Raw genomic sequence first — 24,299 nt, forward strand, 5'->3', positions numbered from 1 at the left:
ATCCTATTAGCCTCCGTAGCGTAGCTCTGAGCAGCTCGCGACTCTGCTCCGCCGTTCTAAAAATAGCTTGCATCGACAATTAAAGGTAACGAACCTACTCCTATATAGGGATTATGGCAATGGGCCAATTTGCTAAAACGTTCAAATATCCCTTTAAACAGGATAGGAAGCAGAAGAAGAGAAGGTTTCTCTACTTTCTCTCTGCTGCCACGCCTCTTTTGAACAAAGTGCAATACAGCACAATGTAACTATTTTGAAAAAGTAATTAGGCTAAAGCACCTGCTTAGGGCCACCACCAGATGTTTCCAGCAGGATCCTGTTCCAAGCACTAAATAACTGTCATTAGGAAACAGTCCCAGATTTATTATCTTGATGGTCTCCGAGCTGGAGAACAGAAAGGCCCCACAGTTCAGTTCAGGGTATAATGAGCTCTAGCAGAACTTTAGTCCTAAAATAAAAAAAAAATAAAAAAAAGAGGGGAAAGCAGATATACTGAGTCACACATTTGGAAGGAGAGCCTTGTCCCACGGTGCCCCCACCTCCCCCCGGAGCAATGTTCCAGACGTGGACTCCGGGGGAATCTGACACCGGCTGTTACGGAGCCACTGGTGATCGGCCAAGCTCCCATGAAGATCTACTAAGGATTAAATCGATTTTAAATATATAAATATATATAACCTGTGACTAGCTGCTTTTCGGTCCTTCCCGTTGAATTAACCAATGAGCAAACGATTGATATTCCCCCCTCCATCTCTGGAGGAATACATTCTGCTAAAACGCTGTGCCAGGACAAAGAGCGGCGCGGCTGCCAACTCCGTCCTTCAGCTGAGAAATGGCGAGAAGCCTCTAATGCGCGGGGACCGAACGACGGCCCACATAGTGATGAGAAGCACTTCATGCTTTATGATGACTGAAGTGCACACAAAAGCGCAGGATGAGTTTGCAAATGTAAAAAAAAAAAAAAAGAAAGAAAAAAAAACTGCCAAAGAAGGGAGTAAAGATGATTCACTGCTAAAGGAGTCTCGTTTAATAAGAAAATGCCAATCAGTCAACGTGTTGGTGAGGTTACAGGTAATAAAGTTATTATTCTATTTTTTTCTGCAGAGACGATATCAGGTGACTAAGTTTGAAGCCCTTCCAAAGGCCATAAAATTTGGCAGTTAAGAGCCGTGATATCTCCCTCAGGAGTTGGTGCAAATGGAGCTGAAGGAGACGGGACAATGCAGACAGTCATCACCCCAACTGAATTATCATGTTGCTCTGTGTTTAAGCAAAACTATTTTATAATAGGTAATAATGTCAGTGTCGTGTTTACAGCTTCTTTCCATACACTTTACATGGCAGAGTAAATCCATTCCTGCATCTTTAAAGCTGTTCGTCACACCAGTTGGTGGCCATACGTCACAATAAATGAATTATGCAATGCAATTAAAAAATCACAGGGTATGGTAAAGAATTTGTCTTTCTGTGTTGCAGCAGTGTGTCTTAACAGCGCAACATGATCATCTCGATGTGTGTGTGTGATCATGCTGCCGTGGGTGCAGCCGGTGTCTTAATAGTCTAGACCCAACCTGATTTATTCACTTCACTTTACTACCAGCCGTCTCTTCCCATTCATCAACGTCACGGATTCACTTCTCTTCCATGTTGTTGCCACATCCGCACACAAAACACACAACGCTGTGCATGCCAACACGTTTTGGCCCCATTACTTTGCGTGTTTGTGTGTGCTGCGCTCCGCCCCCCTCAAAAAGCTCTCATTATTCCTGCTTTTATCTATTGTTGAGCACTCTCGCTAAAGCACTCTGTAACAATCCTGTTTGTTAAAACTAAAAGCACTCTATAAATAACCCCCCCCCCCCCTCCAGACTGGACTGGACTTGGCTCCAGCAGCCGCTCTGTGTCTCGCCGGCATCTCCTCTCGACTCGTGTGGTCCGCCTCAAAAAATTAGAGGCATTAGAGCTTCTTAGCTGCATAGATAATCGCTTGGTTTAAATTCTGTTTAGTAGAAAGTAAACTGAGCATTAGTTCCTATTTAGCGGCAGAGTGTCGGTGTGACAGGGGCCCGGGGAACAACGGGGCCACTGTCCTGAGAAATGATACAGCCAGAAAAACCTCACTGCGCCGAAATCTCAAGTGTGTTTAACACATTTAGCTCACAGGGCTCAACTGTTCCCTTCACAGCGGTGAGCATCTATGTCATACAATTAGAGCTGACAGCGTTCGCTAAGTGTAAGACACTTTTCCAGGGGGAAACAGTTTCCAGGTTTTTTTCTTCTCTCTATATTAAGTAATAGAAGGTGGTGGTGGTGCAGCGACACAGGTCTGGGTGTGACATGAATTATGTGGAATGTGCAGTTGGATGAAAACAGATGGTCTGTTCTGCAGCGGGGGAGAAGGAGAGCGGCTCCAGAGTGAAGCAGGAGGGACCTCTGCTGGTTGACTGAGGGACTGGATCACTGCACAAGAGCTGAACAACACTGACAACAGAGAGAGTGATATGAAAGCAGCTCAATACCTTCCTTTTATCCAGGCTTTTAATTGAATTTTATTTATCTCATCTATTTCTCTCCATATATATATATTTCTATTTGTGAGTCTTTTTATTCCAGGTTTTATTCTGGATCGTTTTCCTTTTAATTTCCTACTTTTAACTTGGCTTATTTATTTTATTACCACCTTTTCTAGTTGTTTACTTACTTCCAAACATCTCATCTTTTAACATTTTATTATTTTAACTCAATTACGTTGTATTCATTTTATTTAGCTTCCTCTCTTCCATCCATTGCCTCTGTTTTATAGTATTTTACTAAGTTATTTTTATCACTCCCCTTTGCGTTGCAGCCTTCGGCGTTTCCTCGGTGCAAATTCATGAGATTCATGAAGGTGTTTCCTCAGTTCCTGCTATTATTGCCTTCTTTTTATCACTTGCAGCCGTGTGCGGTGCATAGAAAATCGAAAATTAGACCAATCAGTTATGTTACAAAGCAGCCGTGTTTTCGCTGGTGCCTGTTAGTTCTGGTCCCGTTCGTGTTCGTACGGAATCTCCATAAACAAACAAGAGCTGGAAAAAACCCTGAGTCACATAAACTGACAGCAGCTCATTGATTGGACGGTTCAGGCAACAGTGGATCCATGCAACACCAAACATCCCAGGACTTGTTGCTCGCCATGGACGGACGGTTTCTGTATTCAACTACGTGACGCAACCTGTCCGCCGATGTCACAAAACAACCCACATTTCCCATAATTCCATCTGCTTCTTGCTGTCTTTCCCGCCTTGCTTCATCAAAACAATCCAACACTACGCAAATTCACTGATAGATTAGGACCCGCATTCGCATTGTGCAATGAAATAACGTCAGTTCTTGTGCTGAACACAGTGTACGGCCCTGAACAGAGGTCAGTGCTGTGCTGTGCACACTACAGAACAGAAATGCAGGTGCTGCTCACAGCTGGGAAATAACTTACAGAGGCTCTCTAAAGCTGAAGTCTGACCTTTGCTCAACACAAATTCAATCATATCCTAATAGAATAAAAGAGTAAATACACTTCTTTATACTCAGCCGATGTTATAAAGATATACGGTACACTCTATACAGTACGAATGGATGGAGTTGGAGCACAGAGTCTCATTGCTGTTTTATTTGCCTCGCTGTGTGGAAGTGTGGCTAATTTGCGCAGCACAGAGCCAACAGCCAACAGCAGGTTTTCATCTCAAGGCTCCACTCACTGACAGCGCTCCTTCAGAGTGGAGTACAAGACGTGAAGGTCGTGAGTGAGGAAAACCACCGCTGAGGTAATCGGTGAAAACCTTCCAACTGTTGGCTCTCGAGGCCTCTTCTGATCTAATCGTACGGTCTGTGTGTGACAGAGAGCAGGAGTTAGTCACTTACCCAGGCACTTGTAGAGGCCCTGACTTATCCAGGCCAAGATCGCCAAGGTGATGAGATCACCGAAGCTGGCGGCGATGGGCGTGGCTACGTTGTCCGGGTTGATGCCCGTCTTCTTCGAGCCCACGATCACTCCCACCATGATGATACCTGAACACGGCGTGAACAAGGTAAAGCCCTTTAATCAGTGGTCATAAAATGAACTTAAACACACTGGGATACTGTACACTCAGTGGCCCTCATTTATGAAACTTGCGTACACCAAAAAAATGGGTGTACACCAAATTCACCGCAAGGATCGGCATTTATTAATCTGAGCGTGAGCGTACGGTACGCACAAATCTCACGCCAGCTCTGACCAGGTGTACGCACATTTAGAACCAGCGTAGAACATGCAGGAAGGAGTGCTGCTGTGTCAGAACGATTATTAAACCATAGTCTAATAACGCAGCGATGTGAACCACATGTTGTTGTTGTTTATATTGATAAAAAGATAAAAAGTAGCCAAAAAAAAAACGATACCACCAAGTCTGTGTTGAAAATTTAACTCGACTTTTATTTTGAGCAACTGAGATGAATTAAAAACCACGATGTGACAGATGCTCGTTAATCAGCTGTGTGAACAGAAACAGTCAATGACAGACAGACCTGTTATTGTAGATCACACACACAAACTTCCAACATCTGCAGCACCAGAGCATGACCGGACGGCTCCTCAGTCTCTCTCTCTGCCGGACACCGGAGCCGGTGGGGGGGGGGGGGGGATCCGCTACCTGTCCAGGTGCAGCTGATCTCCGCGGCGGAGGTTTTTTTTTCTTTTTTTCCCCCGTCACCGGGACCTGTCAGCGGGAGATCGGGCCGGTGTTTCACATCCCTCCATCAGCCGAACCATGCCAGCGGTACTGATGGTCATAAAGTCGCGTTCGCAGCAGTAGGCTAAATCACTTGTGTTTAGTAAACTGCAGGAGCATTTCATGAGATCGCTGGTTTTCCTGACGTGGTCGGTGACACGTGCGTCTGCAACCTCCATCCACCGGGATGACGCTTATCAATCACAAAATCTATCAATCTATCAATGTCCAGATATTTAATGTTGCCGCCCTCTCCCTGTTCAACGCGGTAATGTCAGTAAAGTCCCTCTTCTTGGCCGTCTTCCGTGTCTCCATGTCGTAAAAGGGGCAGGGCGACGCCTCTAAAGCAGGAATATATCGGGGCGTGACATTTAAATTACGCTCGTTTTCAGCCGCCGGAATTATCACCACTACGCCGGTTCTACGCCGAAATCAGCAGCGTACACACTTTTAGTAAATCACACGTGACACTTGGCGTACACTGATATTTACACCAGAATCTACACCAGATCCTGCGCAAGTTTGATAAATGAGGGCCAGTCTGTGTGTGTTTGTGATCATAACGTTTATACAAGCTCAGCTTCATGCCCAGTAGGGGAGACTGGGGTAAGTTGAGCATAGGGGCGGGTTGAGTCACCCCATGTGACCAAATATTTAGGAGGAAAGCATCATTTCATGGAGTCAGTGAAAGTAAGAACCTCAGTGGTAAAGTGGTTTTACATTCATGTCCAAAAAATAAATAAATTTCACTCTTGAAAGTGAAATCAGTCGATCATAAGTTTCATGAGAATTGTGTTTAAACCAAAAGAGATTATAATAAAATTTGTTTTATACAGGAGTTGTGGTATCTATGAGCTACAATATGAGGTATTAAACTGAGCATGAAAGTGAACCATTTTAGCTAATAAAGTCAGTAAGGTAGCTGTGGGGTAAGTTGAGCCACCTGCCCTATACACTTAATGAGTGTATTTTGTCTGTATATGTCCAAATTATTAAATCAAGATTCTGGATGTTTATGATTACAGTAAGTACGCTCCTGAAAACAGACAGAGCTGTTTATGGTGAGGCCAAGCCAAGCTTTACTTTCTAAGAGAAAGATGAAGGATTCTTCCCTGGTGCCATGTCATCGCAAAACTCCCCAAACCTCACTGAGTTGGTGGCTCAGCAGGAAGTCTCAGCAGTTTGTGTTCACCTGCAACCTGGACAGGTGGAATATTAAGTAAAGGGGGAGGTGGGAGGTGGATGGAGGGGAAGGAGGGTGGTGGTTGTGCCACGAGACCACTTTACTTTTCTTTTTCTGGCTATATTATCAAAACAGTTTGGTTTACACTCATTTTGTTTGTTTGTAGGGATGTACAACATCCTGAAATACACAATCAAGAACAAAATGATTCATACCCCTGGCAAATCTTGACTTAAAAGTTTTTGTTCAAATGTAAATGAAAGCTGAGAATTCTTTTTTTCCACAATGATGCCTCGTCTAATGATTGCAAATCGTCTTATTATCCTGTGGGATAATAATTGATTGGATAATTTCCAATCAAGAAAAAACTTGCTGGTTGAATAAAAGTAACTTTAAGTCAAAATTTGAATAATATTATATATTATTATATAATATGAATAATTTCAGGCTTGACTGTATTCGTTAACAACAAAACTATAATTGTCTTGATGTAGAGATCCTGAAGATGAAAAGTGGCTCATCTTACCCCACTCTCCCCTAACAGTTTGTCTTGAACAGCGGGACAGGGAGTGTGTGAGTGTGTGAGTGTGTGTGTTTACCTTGCAGCAGGGAGGCTATGAAGGCCGTGGCCACGCTGCTGGAGCAGAGCAGCACGGCGTGGCTCATCTGGAACTTCCCCTCCGGGATCCATCCCAGAACCACGGCCGCTACAGCCGCCAGGAAGCCCACCACTGTGGCCTGAACCTGGAGCAGAAGGGGAGAGGGGGCGGTTATTATTGTTCTCATTTGGTCGTTTAAAGGGGTAGTTCAACATTTTGGCAAAATGACCCATTGTCATAATCCCTAGTATAGTTTTATGAGTAGGTTTCGTTACCTTTAATTGTCGGTGCAAGCTATTTTTAGAACGGCGGAGCAGAGCTGCGAGCTGCGAAGAGCTACGCTACGGACGCTGATGGGATTTCTTGGTTTCCCTCATCAAACTCATCAAATACACAATCCAACAACTCCACAACGCTCTGGTGGACAAGTTCACATTCACCACGCTATGAGATAATAACAAAACGTTACCAGACAGAGTTGTTGTAGAGGGAAATTCATGCTAAACCGCTGATGCGCGTTCCCGTCGGGAGCAGTTTTTCGACATCAGTCTCTGCATTTGCCTCGAAAACAACTCTGTCTCGTAACGTTCCGTTATTATCTCATAGCGTGGTGAATGTGCAGGTCACAACTTGTCCACCAGAGCGTTTTGGAGTTGTTGGATTGTGTATTTGATGAGGGAAACCAAGAAATCCCATTAGCCTCTGTAGCGTAGCTCTGAGCAGCTCACGGCTCTGCTCCGCTGTTCTAAAAATAGCTTGCACCGACAATTAAAGGTAACGAACCTACTGCTAAAACTGTAGGGATTATGGCAATGGGCCAATTTGCCAAAATGTTGAATTATCCCTTTAAAACAACAAACATGAATGCAAGACCCAGGGGTGTGTGTGTGTGAGTGAATAGGCAAACCCTATACTGTAGCAGTGAAACACTGAACATGGTGTACATATATTTTTCTTTATGACACACCACTTCCTGCTGACGGTTGTTATTGCATGACTTATCAAACACACAGCTCATCAAAACACTGTGATGATGATGATGTGTGTGTGTGTTTATCAGCGTGTGGGTAGATGATTAGCTGAGCTTGTACTCAGCCTCACTACACAGACAAAGATCAATAGAACAGTCTGAGGGAACACCCACCTGGGTTAAACCAATTATCACCATGCGCCATCAGTAACTCTGCATGGAACCCACAGCACGCAACAAAATGAAACACACACATAAATTAAATTTGCCAGTCTCAAATATCTGAATTGTATCATTGTCTTGTGGTTCATGCACACTGTTTTCAGTCTGATCCATATTTGTGTGGGAGATGAAAAACTATGAACGACTGGAGTCTATTAAGCGATCAATGGGAGGTATTGATCCTTATTTTATAAAAAAGCCTCTGTTGGCTCCACACGAGAGTGGATTATTCACGGCAGCAACTAATAATGTGTGATTACCTGCTTCAGTGCCAGGTTGCCTATGATTAGATTCCACTTCTCGATGGGGGAATCCATCTTACCCACGTTCACCTGTGTCGGGGGTAAAGACAGAATTAGAACAAACTAAATCAAAACAATGTATTATTCAGAGTTTTCTGGGAGCACTTCATAACTAGTTCCCTTCATGGAGGTCTGTGGTCATTGTCCACAGAGACCAAAAGGGAACAGAGATTTAGTCATTTCCCATACACTGATTATTCATTTGTAGCCTGTCGCCTCTGTGGCCTTCTCCTATGTAGAGAATGCTTTGTTTGTTTGTTTCATTATGAGATTACTTACAATTAATGTGCAATAATCCAATTACAATTTGTATAATTCGTTTTAAATGGCTGGCAAATATTAACAATATTGTGTATAAGTATTGACAGGGTTTATTTTTTTAATCGTGAACATGGGGGTAATATTATCATATTTTTTTTACAGCTTGTGCCCTGTTGCCCATAAAATTGGAATACATTTTTTTTTACCTCTTCTCATGAAATTATTGTGACAATGTGATTTATTCTTGATAGATAAAGTGTATATCTTTTCAAAACTTTATTGATAAATCTCTTCCAAATATCACTGTAAAAAGTAAACCTCAATTGACTTTCATAATAGGGATAAAAAGAGGAATGTGTCTAAAAACAAAATTATTCCAACTTTATAGGCGACAGTGTATCATTTCCTGCAGGTGATTAATAAAGTCCGTTTTTTTCAGTATTTTTGCATTTATAATGGAAAAATTCAAAGTGACAATGTGGTGCAGAGTGGTGCTATCCATGGTACTGAAAGGGTGTCGTTTGGCATCATTTGTTAGCATTTAACCTGTTTTTTTGTGTATGTATCCCTCACCTCAGGGCCCTGAAGGGGTTAAACAATCAAGAGCAACACATCTTGGGGTTATGCACAAACTCTTTGTTCATCCTGTAGCTGCTGTCTCTCATTTTATTCCACGTGACTCTGTCCTCAGATTGATCATCGGTTTTTACTAATCTGTCTCTTGCAAGTGGCCCAAGTTTATGCAAATGCAACACTAACCTTTTTCATTATTCTTTTCAACCCTATTTAGCATCTTAACCACATGAATTATTAATTCACGTGGAATTTGCACACATGTCACTCTGACCTGAGTGGGTTTCAAACTTTCACAAAAAAAACCCCACGATCATCCCACAGCTCCCTCTTGTCCCAGTGGCCTGCTCATAATAATATACAGCCATTTTTCTAAATAATATAATATAAATTCTGATTTCAATTCAAGTGACAACATTTCCACTGTTGAGTTTCAGCATAATAATATCTGTCATCGACTGGAAGGATCTTGACACATTTCTCACTGCGTAACTCCTCTTAGGAAGTGGAACACTGCCTGGAGTCACGGCTGAGTAACATGAAGACGCCACACCACTGAGGAGCATGAGCTCACACTGAGCCCTGCTGTGTGAGCTCACCAATGTGGAGCACACATGCAGCAGAGAAAACTCTGCTCTGTCACTTCCTCGGCTTCGTCTGACTCTCCGGCCCCGATCGCACGCTGCACGTCCCTCGTCTAGTCTGCAGGAAATTAAAAGACGGAGGATCTAAAAGGTTCAGACCGGGTATATTGCTCGGCGTGTTTCAGGCAAAAACCAAGGACGTTTTGATTCTCTGATTCCCCCCCGTGGGCTTTCCGGAACTTTTCAGTGATGACAGAAACAACTAAAACGACTTGGAATGAGCTTCTAAATGATCGGATTTACAGAGAATCCTGAACGCAGTCTGAACAGGGCCTCACACAATCACAGAGATGTGGATACACTGAGAGGTTTCTACTGACTGAGTGAGGGCTTCATGCACTTGTGGACAGGATTGTAATTACACAGGTTTGTAGAGCGCATTACACAGCTTTATGGGATATGCACGTGCATGCACTTGTGGTTCAATGACATGCAAACCTGTTCTCCCTTCGCTGCTCATCCCTTTTTTTATATATTTTTTACACCACTTGCTCTGAGAGGCTGAAGTGGAGCAATAAATGTCGCTATCTTGACTGTTCACTTGTCCCGGTTGCCGTGGCTCGTCCTCAGGAAACCACCTCTCCGTCTGCTATATCAGCACATTCCTCCGCTAATTCCTAATCCGCGAGGCTCTTACACCAAAAAAAAACCCCATTCAAGATGCTGACATAATTCTTACTCCAAACTTTTCCAAAGTAATTATAACTTGAGCTCAGGAGAGGGGACAGCTGCTCTGACAGACAGCGGAGGGTATAAGCCTGTTGTGTTCACCTGACAGAGGAGACGATGTTAGAGCTGCAGCTACAGGCCGCAACAGCTGCACTGGTTGAAATAGAGACGACCGGCAATAACTATCTGCCAGCAGTGGAGATATGCATATGCAGACATTTTTCTACAGTTCTATAGGTTCTCCAGTTGATAGGTCATACAGTATACTGAAGGCAGCAGGGTGGGGTTGTCACTGTCAATCCACAAATAGACACAGCAGATCTGCTGATTATATAATGCGCGCGCTCTTGTTGTTTTGTCTGCTGCAAGTCAACAGGCGTGGTGACAATAACACTGACAACACTTCACACGGTCGCAAGAAATACTGTAGTTATGCTCTATATTCCACACTGTCAGCAATAATTGAATTATTAGACTCCATGCTATTGTACATTTATGGGAAGATGGTTATAAATTATTGTCTAAATAATAAACCTTTGCACCATCATCCATAGAAACATGATGATTGTAACTTATTCAAATGTGACTTGTTTTGCTCCTGGCTGTGAATCTGAGCTGCTGTGTTCATATTATGATATCCTTGACCTCGACGACAACAATGGACCGTCCCCAGCAGCCACCAGGACACGCTGTTGAAACCCCCTTGAAACTTGAAACGGTCCATTGTTTCTTCTCTTGTTCTAACCAAGTAGATTTATGTTTATGTTTAGGCTGAAGCATAAAAAGCTGAGAAACAGGAGCAGAGTCGATGCGGCATGAAGACGGATACCAGCTATCTGATTACAGCAAGAACAAGATGTGTAAGAAAATTATACACGTCATATACACAGTGAAAAATGGACTCTGTATGGAGTCTGTGTCGCTTTTCCAGATCAACCGAAGCAAGCTAAAACAACATTATAACAATATATAGGATGACAGCTCCTTCATTCAAAGCCACTGTTTGTTACATCACAGTATATGTGAAGTTATTTCCATTTGACATTTACTACTGAGAGGTTTTAGTGGCAGAAGGAAATCTTATCCTGACGGAACATAAAAACTTCACATTAAGTTTCCTCATACTTTATAGATTGTAAAATACTTCCAAGGCAGATAAGACAAAATACTTTATTAACTGAACCACAGCAGTGTGTCATTGTGACTGTGTGTGTGTGTGTGTGTGTGTCTCACCGCTGTGGACAGCCTGGAGGCCAGAGTCATCTCCAGGTTTCCCTTCAGGCCGAGCAGAGCGGGAACCAGGATGAAGATCTCTGTGATGTACTGGAACGCCTCCCAGTGCTGCGGACAACACAAAAGCAAATCACACACGGTGAAATGTTTTTTTAAAGTGTGTGACCTTGTAATTACCCCACTTTCAGTTAAGCTTATTTGGTATTCAAATTCAGATGCTATGCATCATTTAGATAAGGCACATGCCTTATTTACATATACACCTGTGAGCCTGTGACCTACATCCAGCAGAGTCACACCGTTGTTGTCAGGAATCCTGGCAGGAATTCAATACAGGTGTTGAGTGTTTAAATAGATAATATGCTTTAAAGTCATACTGTGCATGTAGATTACTTATATTCAGTAGTATATTAAAGGACTAGTTCAACATTTTGGCAAATTGGCCAAATCCCTATAGTCTTAGGAGGAGGTTCGTTACCTTTGATTGTCGGAGCAGAGCCGCAAACTGCTCAGAGCTACGCTACGGAGGCTAATGTAATTTCTTGGTTTCCCTCATCAAACTCATCAAATACACAATCCAACAACTCCAAAACGCTCTTGTGGACAAGTTGTGACCTGCACATTCACCACGCTATGAGATAATAACAGAACGTTACGAGACAGAGTTGTTTTCGAGGTAAATTCATGCAAAACTGCTGATGCGCGTTCCCGTAGGGGGCAGCTTTTCAGCAAGAAGTCTCTGTATTTGCCTCAACAACTCCGTTTCATAACGTTCCGTTATTATCTCATATCGTGGTGAATGTGCAGGTCACAACTTGTCCACCAGAGCGTTTTGGAGTTGTTTGATTGTGTATTTGATTAGTTTGATGAGGGAAACCAAGAAATCCCATGAGCCTCCGTAGCGTAGCTCTGAGCAGCTCGCGGCTCTGATCTGCCGTTCTAAAAATAGCTTGCATCGACAATTAAAGGTAACGAACCTACTCCTAAAACTATAGGGATTATGGCAATGGGCCAATTTGCCAAAATGTAGAACTATCCCTTTAACATAGCGTATAAGGTTCCCTGTATACTTGGCCCCATATTTGATTATACTGGGCATTATTGAACTGCTATTTACTGGCAGAATCACTTAAACCCTCATATGATACAATAATAAATACAGGTGAAATAAAATGTACAATGAACAAACATCGGTGAATAAATATCATTAAAAAATTGCTTTCCCTTAAGGTTTATGAGATTAGAAATATATTCATAATATTTCAGAGCTCAAGGGTACGTTCAATGCCCGTCTGGTAAACACCACTATGTGAAAACAGCTCCAGAGGGCATCTTTCATACCCTCAGTACGTTTTTGATCCGGTAGCTTGGGGCAATCTGTGTTTACAACCTGCCTCTGATATCTGGCTTTGGTTCTTACTCCTATGAGTAATAATGACACTGTAGGGGCGTCTGGTGGCTAAAAGATGCTGACCAAGTAATCATCCCTGGTATGAACCTGTCTTTCTCAGTCCTCATTTCTTGGAAATTGCTCTTCAATAAGGCCGAAAAAGGAAGGAAACGCTACCAATTGTTCATGGAGAAGGAAAAAAAACTGCTTTGTTAGTTTACAAGAAAACTTCACAGGGCATATTATTTAATTATCAAAATTCCTCCAAGAAGAACAATGTCATTAAAAAGAAAAGAAGAAAAGAAAAGAAGTTGTACAGTAAACACAGCCACAGCTTAGGTAAAAACTGGTTTGGAGCTGAAAGTGCTGGCAAACAATTTCCCACCCCATTTCTCACAGACTGCCACAACTGCGACTTATCCTGACTAACACGGTTACGTAAAGACTCTCCCTGCCGCCCTGCGGTGAGGACTTCCATCACAAGTGAGACCGGTGGGGGGCAAAGGGCATCATCTAGGACATTTCACACCCCGGCTACGTATGGACTGTTTCCTCCAAGGGAGGGGTGGTGGGCGGGGGGGTGGGGCGGTGACTCACAAGCCTGTGCTCCCAAAAGCAGCAGAGAAAGGAACAGCACTTTCCCTGCTGCTGCTGCTTTTCTGCTGAAATGTAATTAACTCTAACAACTATTAGCGACTGCAGCGGCGCTTTAAATCACAAACTGCATCGCCACTAATGTGTCTATCTTTATAAGATGCCCATAGCTCATTTATATCCTGTGCATATCTATTTATTACAGCCATTTCTAAAATCCCCTATTATACTGCATACATTAGCACTCACACTATATCTTCCATAACTTGTATTTAAATATATTCACAGGCTTAATACAAACCTTATGTGTAACTGCAGGTCTGGTTGGTTTGCTTGTTAAACAACAGTCATGCTTGTTCGGTGACAGTAAAGATGAATCCAGTCTAATCCAATCTAATCTAATCTAATCCAGATTCTAATCTGATGCAATCCCACACTTAGTGTTTAATGCCGTCCCGGTGTGAGGCTCAGCTCTGCAGGATTGTGTGTGTGTGTGAGTAAACACAGTGGTTGTATTGTAAACCCGACTTACCTGCACAATGTCCAGCACCATTCCAGCGGATACGGTCCCAAATCCGGCCAGAAGGAAGGGCAACAGAATCTGCAGCGCCATAGCCAGCGGCGACTCCTTGGGCATATTCTGCACATCAGATCCCTGCCCTTCACCCTCCTCCTCCTCCCCCTCCTCCTCATCTTCGTCCGCCTCCTCCCCGGAGAATCTCCTCTCAGCCAGCAGCATGGGCTCCGTTTCAGAGTAGCCTCCGTCGCCACAGTCAGAAGCGGTCACAGAGGACCGAGAGGCCCGGTCCAGGTGCCGCCGGCTCTCCGCGTAAGATGTCTCTTGTCTGTAGCCGTTCTGGAGCGGCCCGGCCTCGGGTTTTGCACCCATGTCCACCATGGCCAGCCGCTCCTCCTGCAGCTTCGTGTAACCGGTGGGGACCATGGTCTGGAACAGAGAGGCGATCCGTCCGGAGGACACAGGTTTCAGGGACAGAGCGCTCCACCCACCACCTGCTCCGCTCATACGTACCGTCAGGCTAGAGCCCAGGGAATCCCCTAAAGCTCCTCCCAGACCCTGGATACTCATGATGTGGTCTCGGCCCGCAGTGTCTCATCTCCTGTCATCCAGTCTGAGGGGGTGATGTCAAGTAACACACAGTAAATGGCAGGTGGATAATGGCTAAGGTGCATCATCCATGTTTAAAAAGCTTCAGCTTGAGGAAAGAAAAGGGACAGACAACAGAGGAAGGAACAGCTGTAAGAAACAGGGAAAACAGCTGGAAGCAAGATAACATCACACCCAGATGTGGCAGCAGCTGAGTCACGTCTTATAATCAGGAACAAAAAGCATCTTAATCCAGAATTGGAGGAAACTTCTAAATAAGGAGCAGCTGTTTTCTAATGAATTACACATTACCAGCTTTTGAATAAAATCCATGTGACTTAAAGGAATAGTTCAACATTTTGGCAAATTGGTCCAGTTTCCTCCAGAGTTTTGAGGTAAATTCACTCAAAACTGCCGATGCGCGTTCCCGTCGAGGGCAGTTTTTCGGCAAGCAGTCTCTGCATTTGCCTCAAAAACAACTCCATCTCGTAATGTTCCGTTATTATCTCATAGCGTGGTGAATGTGCAGGTCACAACTTGTCTATCAGAGCGTTTTGGAGTTGTTCGATTGTGTATTTGACGAGGGAAACCAAGAAATCCCATTAGCCTCCATAGTGTAGCTCTGAGCAGCTCGCGGCTCTGCTCCGCCGCTCTGAAAACAGCTTGCATCGACAATTAAAGGTAACAAACCCACTCCTAAAACTATAGGGATTATGGCAATGGGCCAATTTGCCAACATGTTGAACTATCCCTTTAACATCAACGTGAGTGACAGGGGGGTTTGAACCAGAAGTGCCAACATCACTACAGTGAACACAGTGTCTTTGTATTTGAGGACACTGTGTCTCTCAGTTCAGTGCTGGACTATTAGTTGTCAGCCTGAGGCCATAAGCACATTGTAAAACTGACTGCGTCCCACAAGCATTCATTCCTCTGGCTATTGTGAGTATCAAGGTTGAGACACTGTTAAAGAATAAGAGAAGTGGGGGATGTACTGAAGCATGACCTGCATTTTTAGATTAAAAAAGGAAGCCACATAATGCCACATCACCAATGTGAAAACATCTGTGTAGAAACTGAGAAACCGAGTTGCTGCAGTTCAGTTTCAGTTTGTTTACAGCCGTGATTCCTGTCTTCTGTGTGCACACGGTCTGAAAACCTCAGGCTACAGTTTTACCTTATCATAATTACAGCTTCCACAGCACTGATATGCCTCTGACTCAGTTTATACCACTTCTTAGTCATGCTGACTGTCCGGTTCAACGCCTTTCCCTTCAACACAGGCTAACAATTATCAGTGCGTTCAGCAAGCAAAGAAAAAAAAAACAGGCTATCTGTTTATGCTACTTAACGCAGCTATGGTAGCTAGCAGCGCAGAAAACAACCGAGAGAGGCACAGCCGAGAGAATACAGTAGTCAGACCTGGCTAGTGGCCGTTTTTTTTTTTAGTCGTCACCGTATTTCTATTTCTTTTCCAGTAGTTACCTTTCCTGTGGTGGAGGTATTTGGTCCCGTAGAGGAGCTGTGAGTCTTCCTTGACAGACAGCCACGGAGCCGCGTCACAGCAAATAGCGTTTTCAAAGATCGTTTGCGTGAAGAAAGAAAGATGTACCACTCTGTTTGTGAAAAGTGGCTGCAAACTGCAAACTACGCGTTTTCCAGCCCCCACTATTTGCAGATATCCCACTTCATATTCGGACATACTATATAAAAGTATAACATACGAGTTTAACTGAACCACTATGTCGTAACTAAATAAAATATGGTTTGCTTTCGATAAAACCCATCAACTGTGACTGAAAATGAAAAGCAGTTCGGAGTGAGACCTCCTCCTTCTGCTCTGCCAAATAGATATTTTGATTGTATCGCGCTTGCGCAGATTGCACTCAGCTGTCGCTTTATAATGCCCATTTGTTAAAGGGCAGGTTAGTCAAATATTTAGTTTTAACGAGGCTCTTCTTGTGTTTTAGCCTTCATTTTGGGTTTATGTGTAATTTATTCCCAGTCAGCTTCACGAGTCCTTCCTGAAACACCAGAGGGCGCTGTGTGCTTCCCTTCGTGTCAAGCTGCGTTCATAACAATTCGGAGGTCGGAATTCCCAACATCATTGCGTTCACAGCGCAGGAACTCGGAAGAGAAAAAACATGGATACCCGAAGGAAATAATACACAAAAAATATGCATTAAAATCTAAACAAATAACTTCAAATTTTCAAATTCTAACCGTTTAAGACGAGGGCCACCATGTTTTGATATGTTGTCGTGACGTCAAGTCGGACCTCTGAAATGATACCCGAGTTTCCGACCTGTAATTTCCACGCATGGATCTATTATAAGATAATATAGGCTACATCCATGGTTCCACGCCGTTCAATTAATTTTTTACAACTCGGAGCTCGTGTCTTTCCGACTTCCGAGTTGTCTTGAACGCACCATTACTTACCTATGACCCGGATGTTTCTGTGACGAACAACACGTGGATGAAAAACAGAGGAAGAAATGGAGTTCAACAAGGAGAAAACTAGCTCACCGGCTTTACTGTCATGTGGTAACGGAGCAGGTAAGTGTATGTGTGTGTTAGCGTGTGAGTGTGTGTGCTGTTTGTAGCTGTTGGATACCAGGAACTGACATACGTGTGGAGCCGACATAAAAGTGTGTTTCCGTGCAGCTCCTGGAGGTGTCAAGGCAGTTTCAATCTTCACACACGCACACTCTTTACCCGGATACCTTCAGGGAAATGTTTGTCATGTAAATGTGTGTTTACTAGCTCAACGACGTTTATTATCTGTTCACACAGTTGATAACCAAACGACATCCATGTCTGTCAATCAAGAACAACTGGTTTTTGGTCGTGGGAAAGTGACGTGTGTGTTTATGTGTGTCACGAAGGATCCATGTGATGACAATCATTTAATAATTTCATAAGTCACTCTAGAAAAGTGTGTGAGGTGATTCTCCTCATGTGTTGACCTTGTCTGTTGTGTTGCCAGGTCTGAGTGAGAAGCTGCTCCTCAAGCCGAGGCCTGCTGGACCCCCCCAGACAGAGAGAGTCCCCAGAAGCAGTGGTGAGAGACCAAATACCACTGCACATTATGATGTTGAGTTATTGATTAGAGCTTTTGGCATTGTTGTCATGCAGGAAAACCACAAAGAAAGACTTGTGATGTGTGTGTTTTGTTGTGTGTCAGTGCTGGAGCGGCTGCAGAACTTCCTGCCTCAGATGGCCGAGGCCAACGAGAAGCTGAAGAGGCAGATGGAGGAGGCTCCTGCAGGACACTTCGACATAGAGAACGTGGATGAGGCGCAGAAAGTCATAGAGATGGTGAGGGCAACTTTATTATCCTCATGCAGGGCAACAAACAAACAACAATACATACACACATGTAACAATACTACATAGTCAGTGCCCTAATGTTTCGGGGGGACCGATCATCACCACCCATTGATGAGGCTAATATTGTCGGCACAAATTAACTTTTGAATCTTTTATACAAGTTATACAGGATTCTGCAGATTTTGGCCTCGGCTCATTGTTTTGAACCAATATGATCAGGGATATTTTTTTTAACTTCCCTTTAAACTTTTATTTTAGAAATCAAGTGCATTTATCAAAACAAAATAATTCTGTAATGGAGAGAGCTGCAGTCTTAGTTGGTTGTGAACAAATCTCAAACCAGCAGCCAGAAACTGAATCATATTTTTGGGCAGGGAGTTCTCCCTCAACAAAGTGAGGGGTAAAGGTCTTCCCATCTCTTCATGGATGGGTTCTGAGTGGGGCTGTAACTAACGATTATTTTCATTATCGATTAATCTGTCGATTATGTAAACTATAAATCGATTAGTTGTTTGGTCAATAAAATGTTAAATGTTGAAAAATGTCAATCAGTGTTTCCCAAACCACAAGATGACGTCCTCAAATGTCTTGTTTTGTCCACAAACCAAAGAGATCCTCAGTTTATTGTCATAAAGGAACAAAGAAACCAGAAATATTCACATTTAAGAAGCTGAAATCAGAGAATGTTGGCTTTTTTTCTTTAAAAAAAACTACTCAAACCGATAATTTGATTATCAAAATAGTTGACTATTGTTCAATTATTCGATTAATTGTCATTAATTGCAGCTTTAGTTCTGAGCTGTGGACCTCCTACCTGTAGATATAAGATCTGCAGAATCAGCAGTGTCATTATTAAACTTAAAACCCCCTAATACTGTTGTTCTACACTGGTTTAATGTGTTTGTTCTCTGTACTTTAAGTGCCTTGTTTTTTCTATTCATTGTGCAGAATTGTTGGAAATTAGTAAAGGTTTTTTGTTGTATGATTTGACCGAGTCGTCATCTTGTTCCCAGGACGTAGCTCTGGTGGAGCTCAGCGGTTCGGAGGACGAAGACACGTCGAGCTCTGAGGAGGAGTCGGACTCTGATGAGGAGCTGGAGGTCACGGAGCAGAACCTCAAACTACCTGGAGACAAAGGCAAGAAGGGGAAAGTGGCCATCCAGGTGCTGGAGCAGCAGTAGAGCAGCCAGACACAGACCTCAGGCTCCATGTGGAGTTTCTCTCCCTCTGAGGCGACACAGGTCCAAGTGACAGATTTTAAACTGACTTCACGGACAAAAATGAGTGGAAGCAGACCTGTTTGATCGAGCATTGAGGTGATTGCTGCAGAAGTGCCTTTGGAGCCAGAGTGGATATTGATATACCTCATCCAGTCGTCAGCTGACCATGTGACCTCTTACTGTATGTGAGGTGTTCAAGTGTAACACTTTTGACAAGATTTTATAATTTGGTCTGATTAGACATTAAAGGGATAGTTCAGCATTTTGGCAAATCGGCCCATTGCCATAATCCCTATAGTCTTAGAAGTAGGTTCGTTACCTTTAATTGTCAGTGCAAGCTGTTTTTAGAACGGCGGAGCAGAGCCACGAGCTGCTCAGAGCTACACTACGGAGGCTAATGGGATTTCAAGGCAAATGCAGAGACTGCTTGCCGAAAAATTGCCCCCGACGGGAACGTGCATCAGCGGTTCTGCATGAATTTACATCTAAAACAACTCTGTCTCGTAACGCTCTGTTATTATCTCATAGCGTGGTGAATGTGCAGGTCACAACTTGTCCACCAGAGCGTTTTGGAGTTGTTGGATTGTGTATTTGATGAGTTTGATGAGGGAAACCAAGAAATCCCATTAGCCTCCGTAGCGTAGCTCTGAGCAGCTCACAGCTCTGCTCCGCGGTTCTAAAAATAGCTTGCACCGACAATTAAAGGTAACGAACCTACTGCTATGACTATAGGGATTATGGCAATGGGCCAATTTGCCAAAAATGTTGAACTATCCCTTTAAGTTTTAATTGCAGATGTCTCTGTTGCTCATAGTGTTGCAATGCAAGCTACACACACTGGCCACTTTATTTGAATCACCTTCAAGGAGTCCTCATTGCCTTTAGTCTGGTTGTCATGGAGCAGGAAACACTCCTCAGACTCTGGACTGATGTGATGATCATGTATTATCATACTGGAGAAAGCCATTAGACGACCGTGTGCTGAGGTGAATGATCTGTTGGCCACAGTGTGGTGTTCCCCTGTCTACAGTCCAGGTTTGTTGAGTCTCTGGACAGCAGAAGGAACCTGTGTGGTCGTCTTCTTCTTCAACCGTCCACTTCACAGCTCCATGTGCATTTTGAGATGCTTTAGTTAATTATCTCATGCTTTAATTTCTTTCACTGATTCATATTCATATTATTCAACTCTTTGAATTGCTGTGTAAGAGGACCCAGTTCCCTTCGAAATCATCACATTGCAGCAGTGTCCTTCCTGCTGCATTGTGTGGTTAAATGGGATCTGCTGACAGTCAGAAAGGACTTGTCATGACTATTAATTAGATTTGATGATCAGCATTTATGCTGTGTTTATGTCATCTTTCATGTTGAAAAATCACTCATCTCATTATTGAGATAAAATCGGTTGTTTTTCAAAACGAATGCAAAGCAAGAAGAGTGTGAAGAACAACTGAATGTTAGAGTTGTGTGTCCTGGTCGTCCTGTGGTCCAGAGTGTCCCCTGAGACAGGTGGACGGTCCTATCTAGCATGGAGTGTAGTGAAGATGAATGAGGATTGATCACAGGGCTGCTGGATGTGACTGAGTGAGATTCAGACTGATGGACCTGATAAACGTCTGAGTGACTTTTATTTCTCCTTTCCTCCTTTCTCCTTGTTCATCATTGTCTTGTTTTATCTACGTACATATAAATACCAGATGGACCATTACAGTGGTAACTAAACAACAAAATGACATTGTCAAAGCTGTATTTCTAAATGGGCCTCTGGTCAACAGTTGACAACAGGTTTTGGTCAAAGTCTCATCCTGTGATGTACACACAGCAGTTTTTTGTCTTTGTGAACACTGACCAATACAGACACACAACTTCTGTATAATACATGACTACAATAAAAATGCTTTCTTCTACTTCCTGTTTGTGTAACTCACCCAAGAGAAAGCACAAATTAACACAGTATGTGTAATTTCACCTGTTTGTTTCACTTTGTGTTCATGAAATACAAATAAATGCACAAGGAAACTAGAACTCAGTCTGATTTAACAGTTGTGTGTGTTGGTCATTGTCTCATCTTTAGCTTTACTTTCTCTGACTCCATGTAAAACAAGAAATAAACAGTTATATTCCTTTTAATAAATCCTGTGTCTGAATGTGATGTTACACCAGCCCTCAGTTGCTGGACCTTTCCCCATTGGCTGGATCGTGTGTGTGTAAAAACACAACACCATCGGGGGACGTTTACATTGGATCCACAACAGTTTTTCATTCTCAGACTTCTTCAGTTACTTTCCAGTCAGGTTTTGGGCGAAGCTCAGCAGCTCCAGCACCGCCGCCCTGCAATGAGAAACACAAGCTCTCTGTGTCTGCTCTGTTCAGTCAGCAGCAGTTTGTTACCCACACAGGCAGTGAGCTGTGTGGTAGGTTTTTTTAATAATCATAAATCACAAATTCTATATTTTGTACTCTGGATAATTTCCCTCCCCTCTTTAGTCTGGCATCTGTAGCTTGGTTCAGTATAACATTCAATCTGTTGCCATCTTTTGGTGTGTTTGTGAACAGCACAGGTCAGACATATAATAGGTGTGTGGAGTCTTATAACACCGGAGTATTGTCTTGTCTCTTTCTATATTACTCCTGTCTGTTTTTATTCCTTTTATTATCTCACTGTTTCTATTCACTATTCTTGATCTTTGATGTGCATTAGTCTCCAAGTCCTTTTGGTTTTATCTCTTATGTTATTGGTTTTTCAATCAAACTAAAGCACCTTGAACTGCTCTTGATTGACTTGAAAGATGCTACCTGTATACAGCTCTGGAAGAAATTAAAGCAGAAGTGAGTGATATATTTGTGTTAATATAAGTCTTAAATAGTTATATCTTCCGACAGCAATCACTTACATAGAGTGTTTGGACTGAAACACGGGTCTCTCAGTCCCTCTGCTCTGCTCTGAGCCGAAGAGAAAACATTTATAGTATCCTACAGTTTTTATCCAATGAGGAGAGAGAACGGCATGCAGGGCTGTGTGTGCAGCCAAGGAACACCGTGAATGTGGTGACGTAGCGACGAGGACTGTTATGGTGCGTTCAAGGAAACTCGTATTTTTCCGACCGTGAAGTGGTACCAGTTCGATCTGGTACGAGTTCACCGGTCGGCAGAGGTGGCAAAAGTACTCATATTCTGTACTTAAGTAGAAGTACAGATACATGTGTAAAAAATTACTCTGGTAAAAGTAGAAGTACTGATTCAACTCCTTTACTCAAGTAAAAGTAAGAAAGTACAGGCTCTGAAATGTACTTTCAAAGTAAAAGTAAAAAGTAAAAATTAATTTTTGCCGTTAATGAAACCTACATCATTTGATAATTTTGTTAAACAAAAAAAGTTCAGACAGAATAATCAAGATTGAACTGACCAGAGACAGTGTTTCCCATCGTCTGGGCCGCCACAGACCTCACAAAATAATAATAATAATCATTTTTAAACAGCGTTTCACCACCTCTCATCTGCCAGTCAGTCCACCTGTCGTCTCTCTCGCGTGCGGTCGCACCCACGTACACGTACGCGCACACACAGGCACACGCGCGTGCACGTACACACAGACACGGGCACATGGACAGGTTGCGCTTTGCCGCTCGTAAACGGTAAATGCGCTATATTGCGCTGATTGTACAGTGTTCACCCCCCCACCCCCCCCTCCCCGTCGGATAGTCCGACCACCATCGCTTCCTTCCTCCATTCTGCTGCCTCCATGTCCCTGCTACAGTACAAGTTGGTAACTCGGTTCTTTCTCTACCGCCCCCCCCCCCACACTGCCTCCTCCCTCCTCCCTCCTCCCTCCCTCTTCTTCTCCCTCTTTCCCTCTAGTCTTTTACCGGTGCTTTTACGTCGTGTCAAAAAAAAAAAGTAACGAGCCTGTTTTTACAATGTAAGGAGTAGAAAGTACATATTTTTGCGTATAAATGTAGGGAGTAAAAGTAAAAAGTCGTCAGAAAAATAAATACTCAAGTAAAGTACAGATACCTGAAAAATCTACTTAAGTACAGTAACGAAGTATTTGTACTTCGTTACTTGCCACCTCTGCCGGTCGGAAGTTACGAGTGGCCGTTATAGTGACTTTCACCGGTAAAACAGGTCGGAAAAACACGAGTGGGTTGCCTGGAACGCTACAAAGTCGTAAGTTGTGACTTGAAGCTGTAATTTACGATTTCAAAAGCCTGCCTGGAACGCAGCATTAGCGAAAACGACCGGACCACTCACTTCTGCTTTAAGAGACCACTTTAAAATGATGAGTTTCTCTGGTTTTACTATTTATAGATATCTATTTGAGTAGAATGAACATTTTTGTTTTATTCTATAAACTACTGACAACATTTCTCCTAAAATTTAAATAGAAATATTGTCATTTATTGGCAGAAAATGACAACTAGCTAGTCGCAATAACAAAAAATATTAAAGCAGAAGTAAGCAAAATTTTGTGTTAATATAAGTCTTAAATAGTTATATCTTCCGACAGCAATCACTTACATAGAGTGTTTGGACCGAAACACGGGTCTGTCAGTCACTCTGCTCTGCTCTGAGCCGAGGAGAAAACTTTTCTCGTATCCTACAAGTTTTATCCAATGAGGAGAGAGAACGGCATGAAGGGCTGTGTGTGCAGCCAGAGCCAGTCTGGTGCAGCTAAGGGATGCGCCTGAATGTGGTGACGTAGGGACGAGGGCGGGGGCTGCTAACTCCATCGGCTGACAAGACGTTATGGTGCGTTCAAGGCAACTCGTAACTCGTGTTTTTCCGACCTGTGAAGTCGTACCAGTTCGATCTGGTACGAGTTCACGGGTCGGAAGTTACGAGTGGCCGTTATAGTGACTTTCACAGGTAAAACAGGTCGGAAAAAAACCAGTGGGTTGCCTGGAACGCTACAAAGTCTTAAGTCGTGACTTGAAGCTGTAATTTACGGTTTCAAAAGCCTGCCTGGAACGCAGCATTAGCCAAAACGACCGGATCGCTTACTTCTGCTTTAAGTCTTCTCAGACCTTGAATATGAATAATGAAGGAAAACATGTTCATATTCATTTCTAAGTAACACAACATGAATATTTTAACATAGGAAGAGTTTATAAATCATTTTTGTGGAATAATGTCTAATGATGTTTAATCCCAGCAGTGGTTTTTATAATCTTCCTATGAAATCAGATGTGGTTTAAGAAACATTTGAGAAATTCTCTCTTAATTTTTTCCGTGGCTGTATAAATAAAATGTGATTGATTA

At 43.0% G+C, this 24,299-nt stretch overlaps 2 protein-coding genes across 4 annotated transcripts in view; one reads left to right on the forward strand and one right to left on the reverse strand.

The window, feature by feature from the left end:
• The window catches only part of slc41a2b (solute carrier family 41 member 2b), a 45,846-nt gene extending 29,793 nt beyond the window's left edge, over positions 1 to 16,053 (reverse strand). Inside the window, exons 1-6 of one of the 3 annotated variants that reach the window (XM_083999100.1) lie at positions 15,976 to 16,053; positions 13,918 to 14,515; positions 11,402 to 11,509; positions 7,980 to 8,051; positions 6,528 to 6,672; positions 3,898 to 4,044 (exon numbers count right to left, since the gene is read on the reverse strand). In XM_083999100.1, coding sequence (XP_083855226.1) covers positions 3,898 to 4,044; positions 6,528 to 6,672; positions 7,980 to 8,051; positions 11,402 to 11,509; positions 13,918 to 14,472 — 1,027 coding nt within the window. In that variant the 5' untranslated portion in view covers positions 14,473 to 14,515; positions 15,976 to 16,053. Of the gene's footprint in view, positions 1 to 3,897; positions 4,045 to 6,527; positions 6,673 to 7,979; positions 8,052 to 11,401; positions 11,510 to 13,917; positions 14,600 to 15,946 lie in introns of all 3 variants that reach the window. The other 2 variants (XM_083999101.1, XM_083999102.1) reach the window with 2 other exon arrangements.
• Positions 16,054 to 16,963: 910 nt separating this feature from the next.
• nopchap1 (NOP protein chaperone 1) lies at positions 16,964 to 19,113 on the forward strand. The gene is made up of 4 exons (XM_083999238.1): positions 16,964 to 17,049; positions 17,480 to 17,554; positions 17,678 to 17,811; positions 18,837 to 19,113. Exons 1-4 carry the CDS (start codon positions 16,989 to 16,991, stop codon positions 19,002 to 19,004), a joined length of 438 nt encoding a protein of 145 aa, XP_083855364.1. The 5' UTR covers positions 16,964 to 16,988; the 3' UTR covers positions 19,005 to 19,113.
• Positions 19,114 to 24,299: the final 5,186 nt, after the last annotated feature.

The sequence above is a fragment of the Trachurus trachurus genome (genome assembly GCF_905171665.1).
Source record: "Trachurus trachurus genome assembly, chromosome: 23".
Taxonomy (NCBI): domain Eukaryota; kingdom Metazoa; phylum Chordata; class Actinopteri; order Carangiformes; family Carangidae; genus Trachurus; species Trachurus trachurus.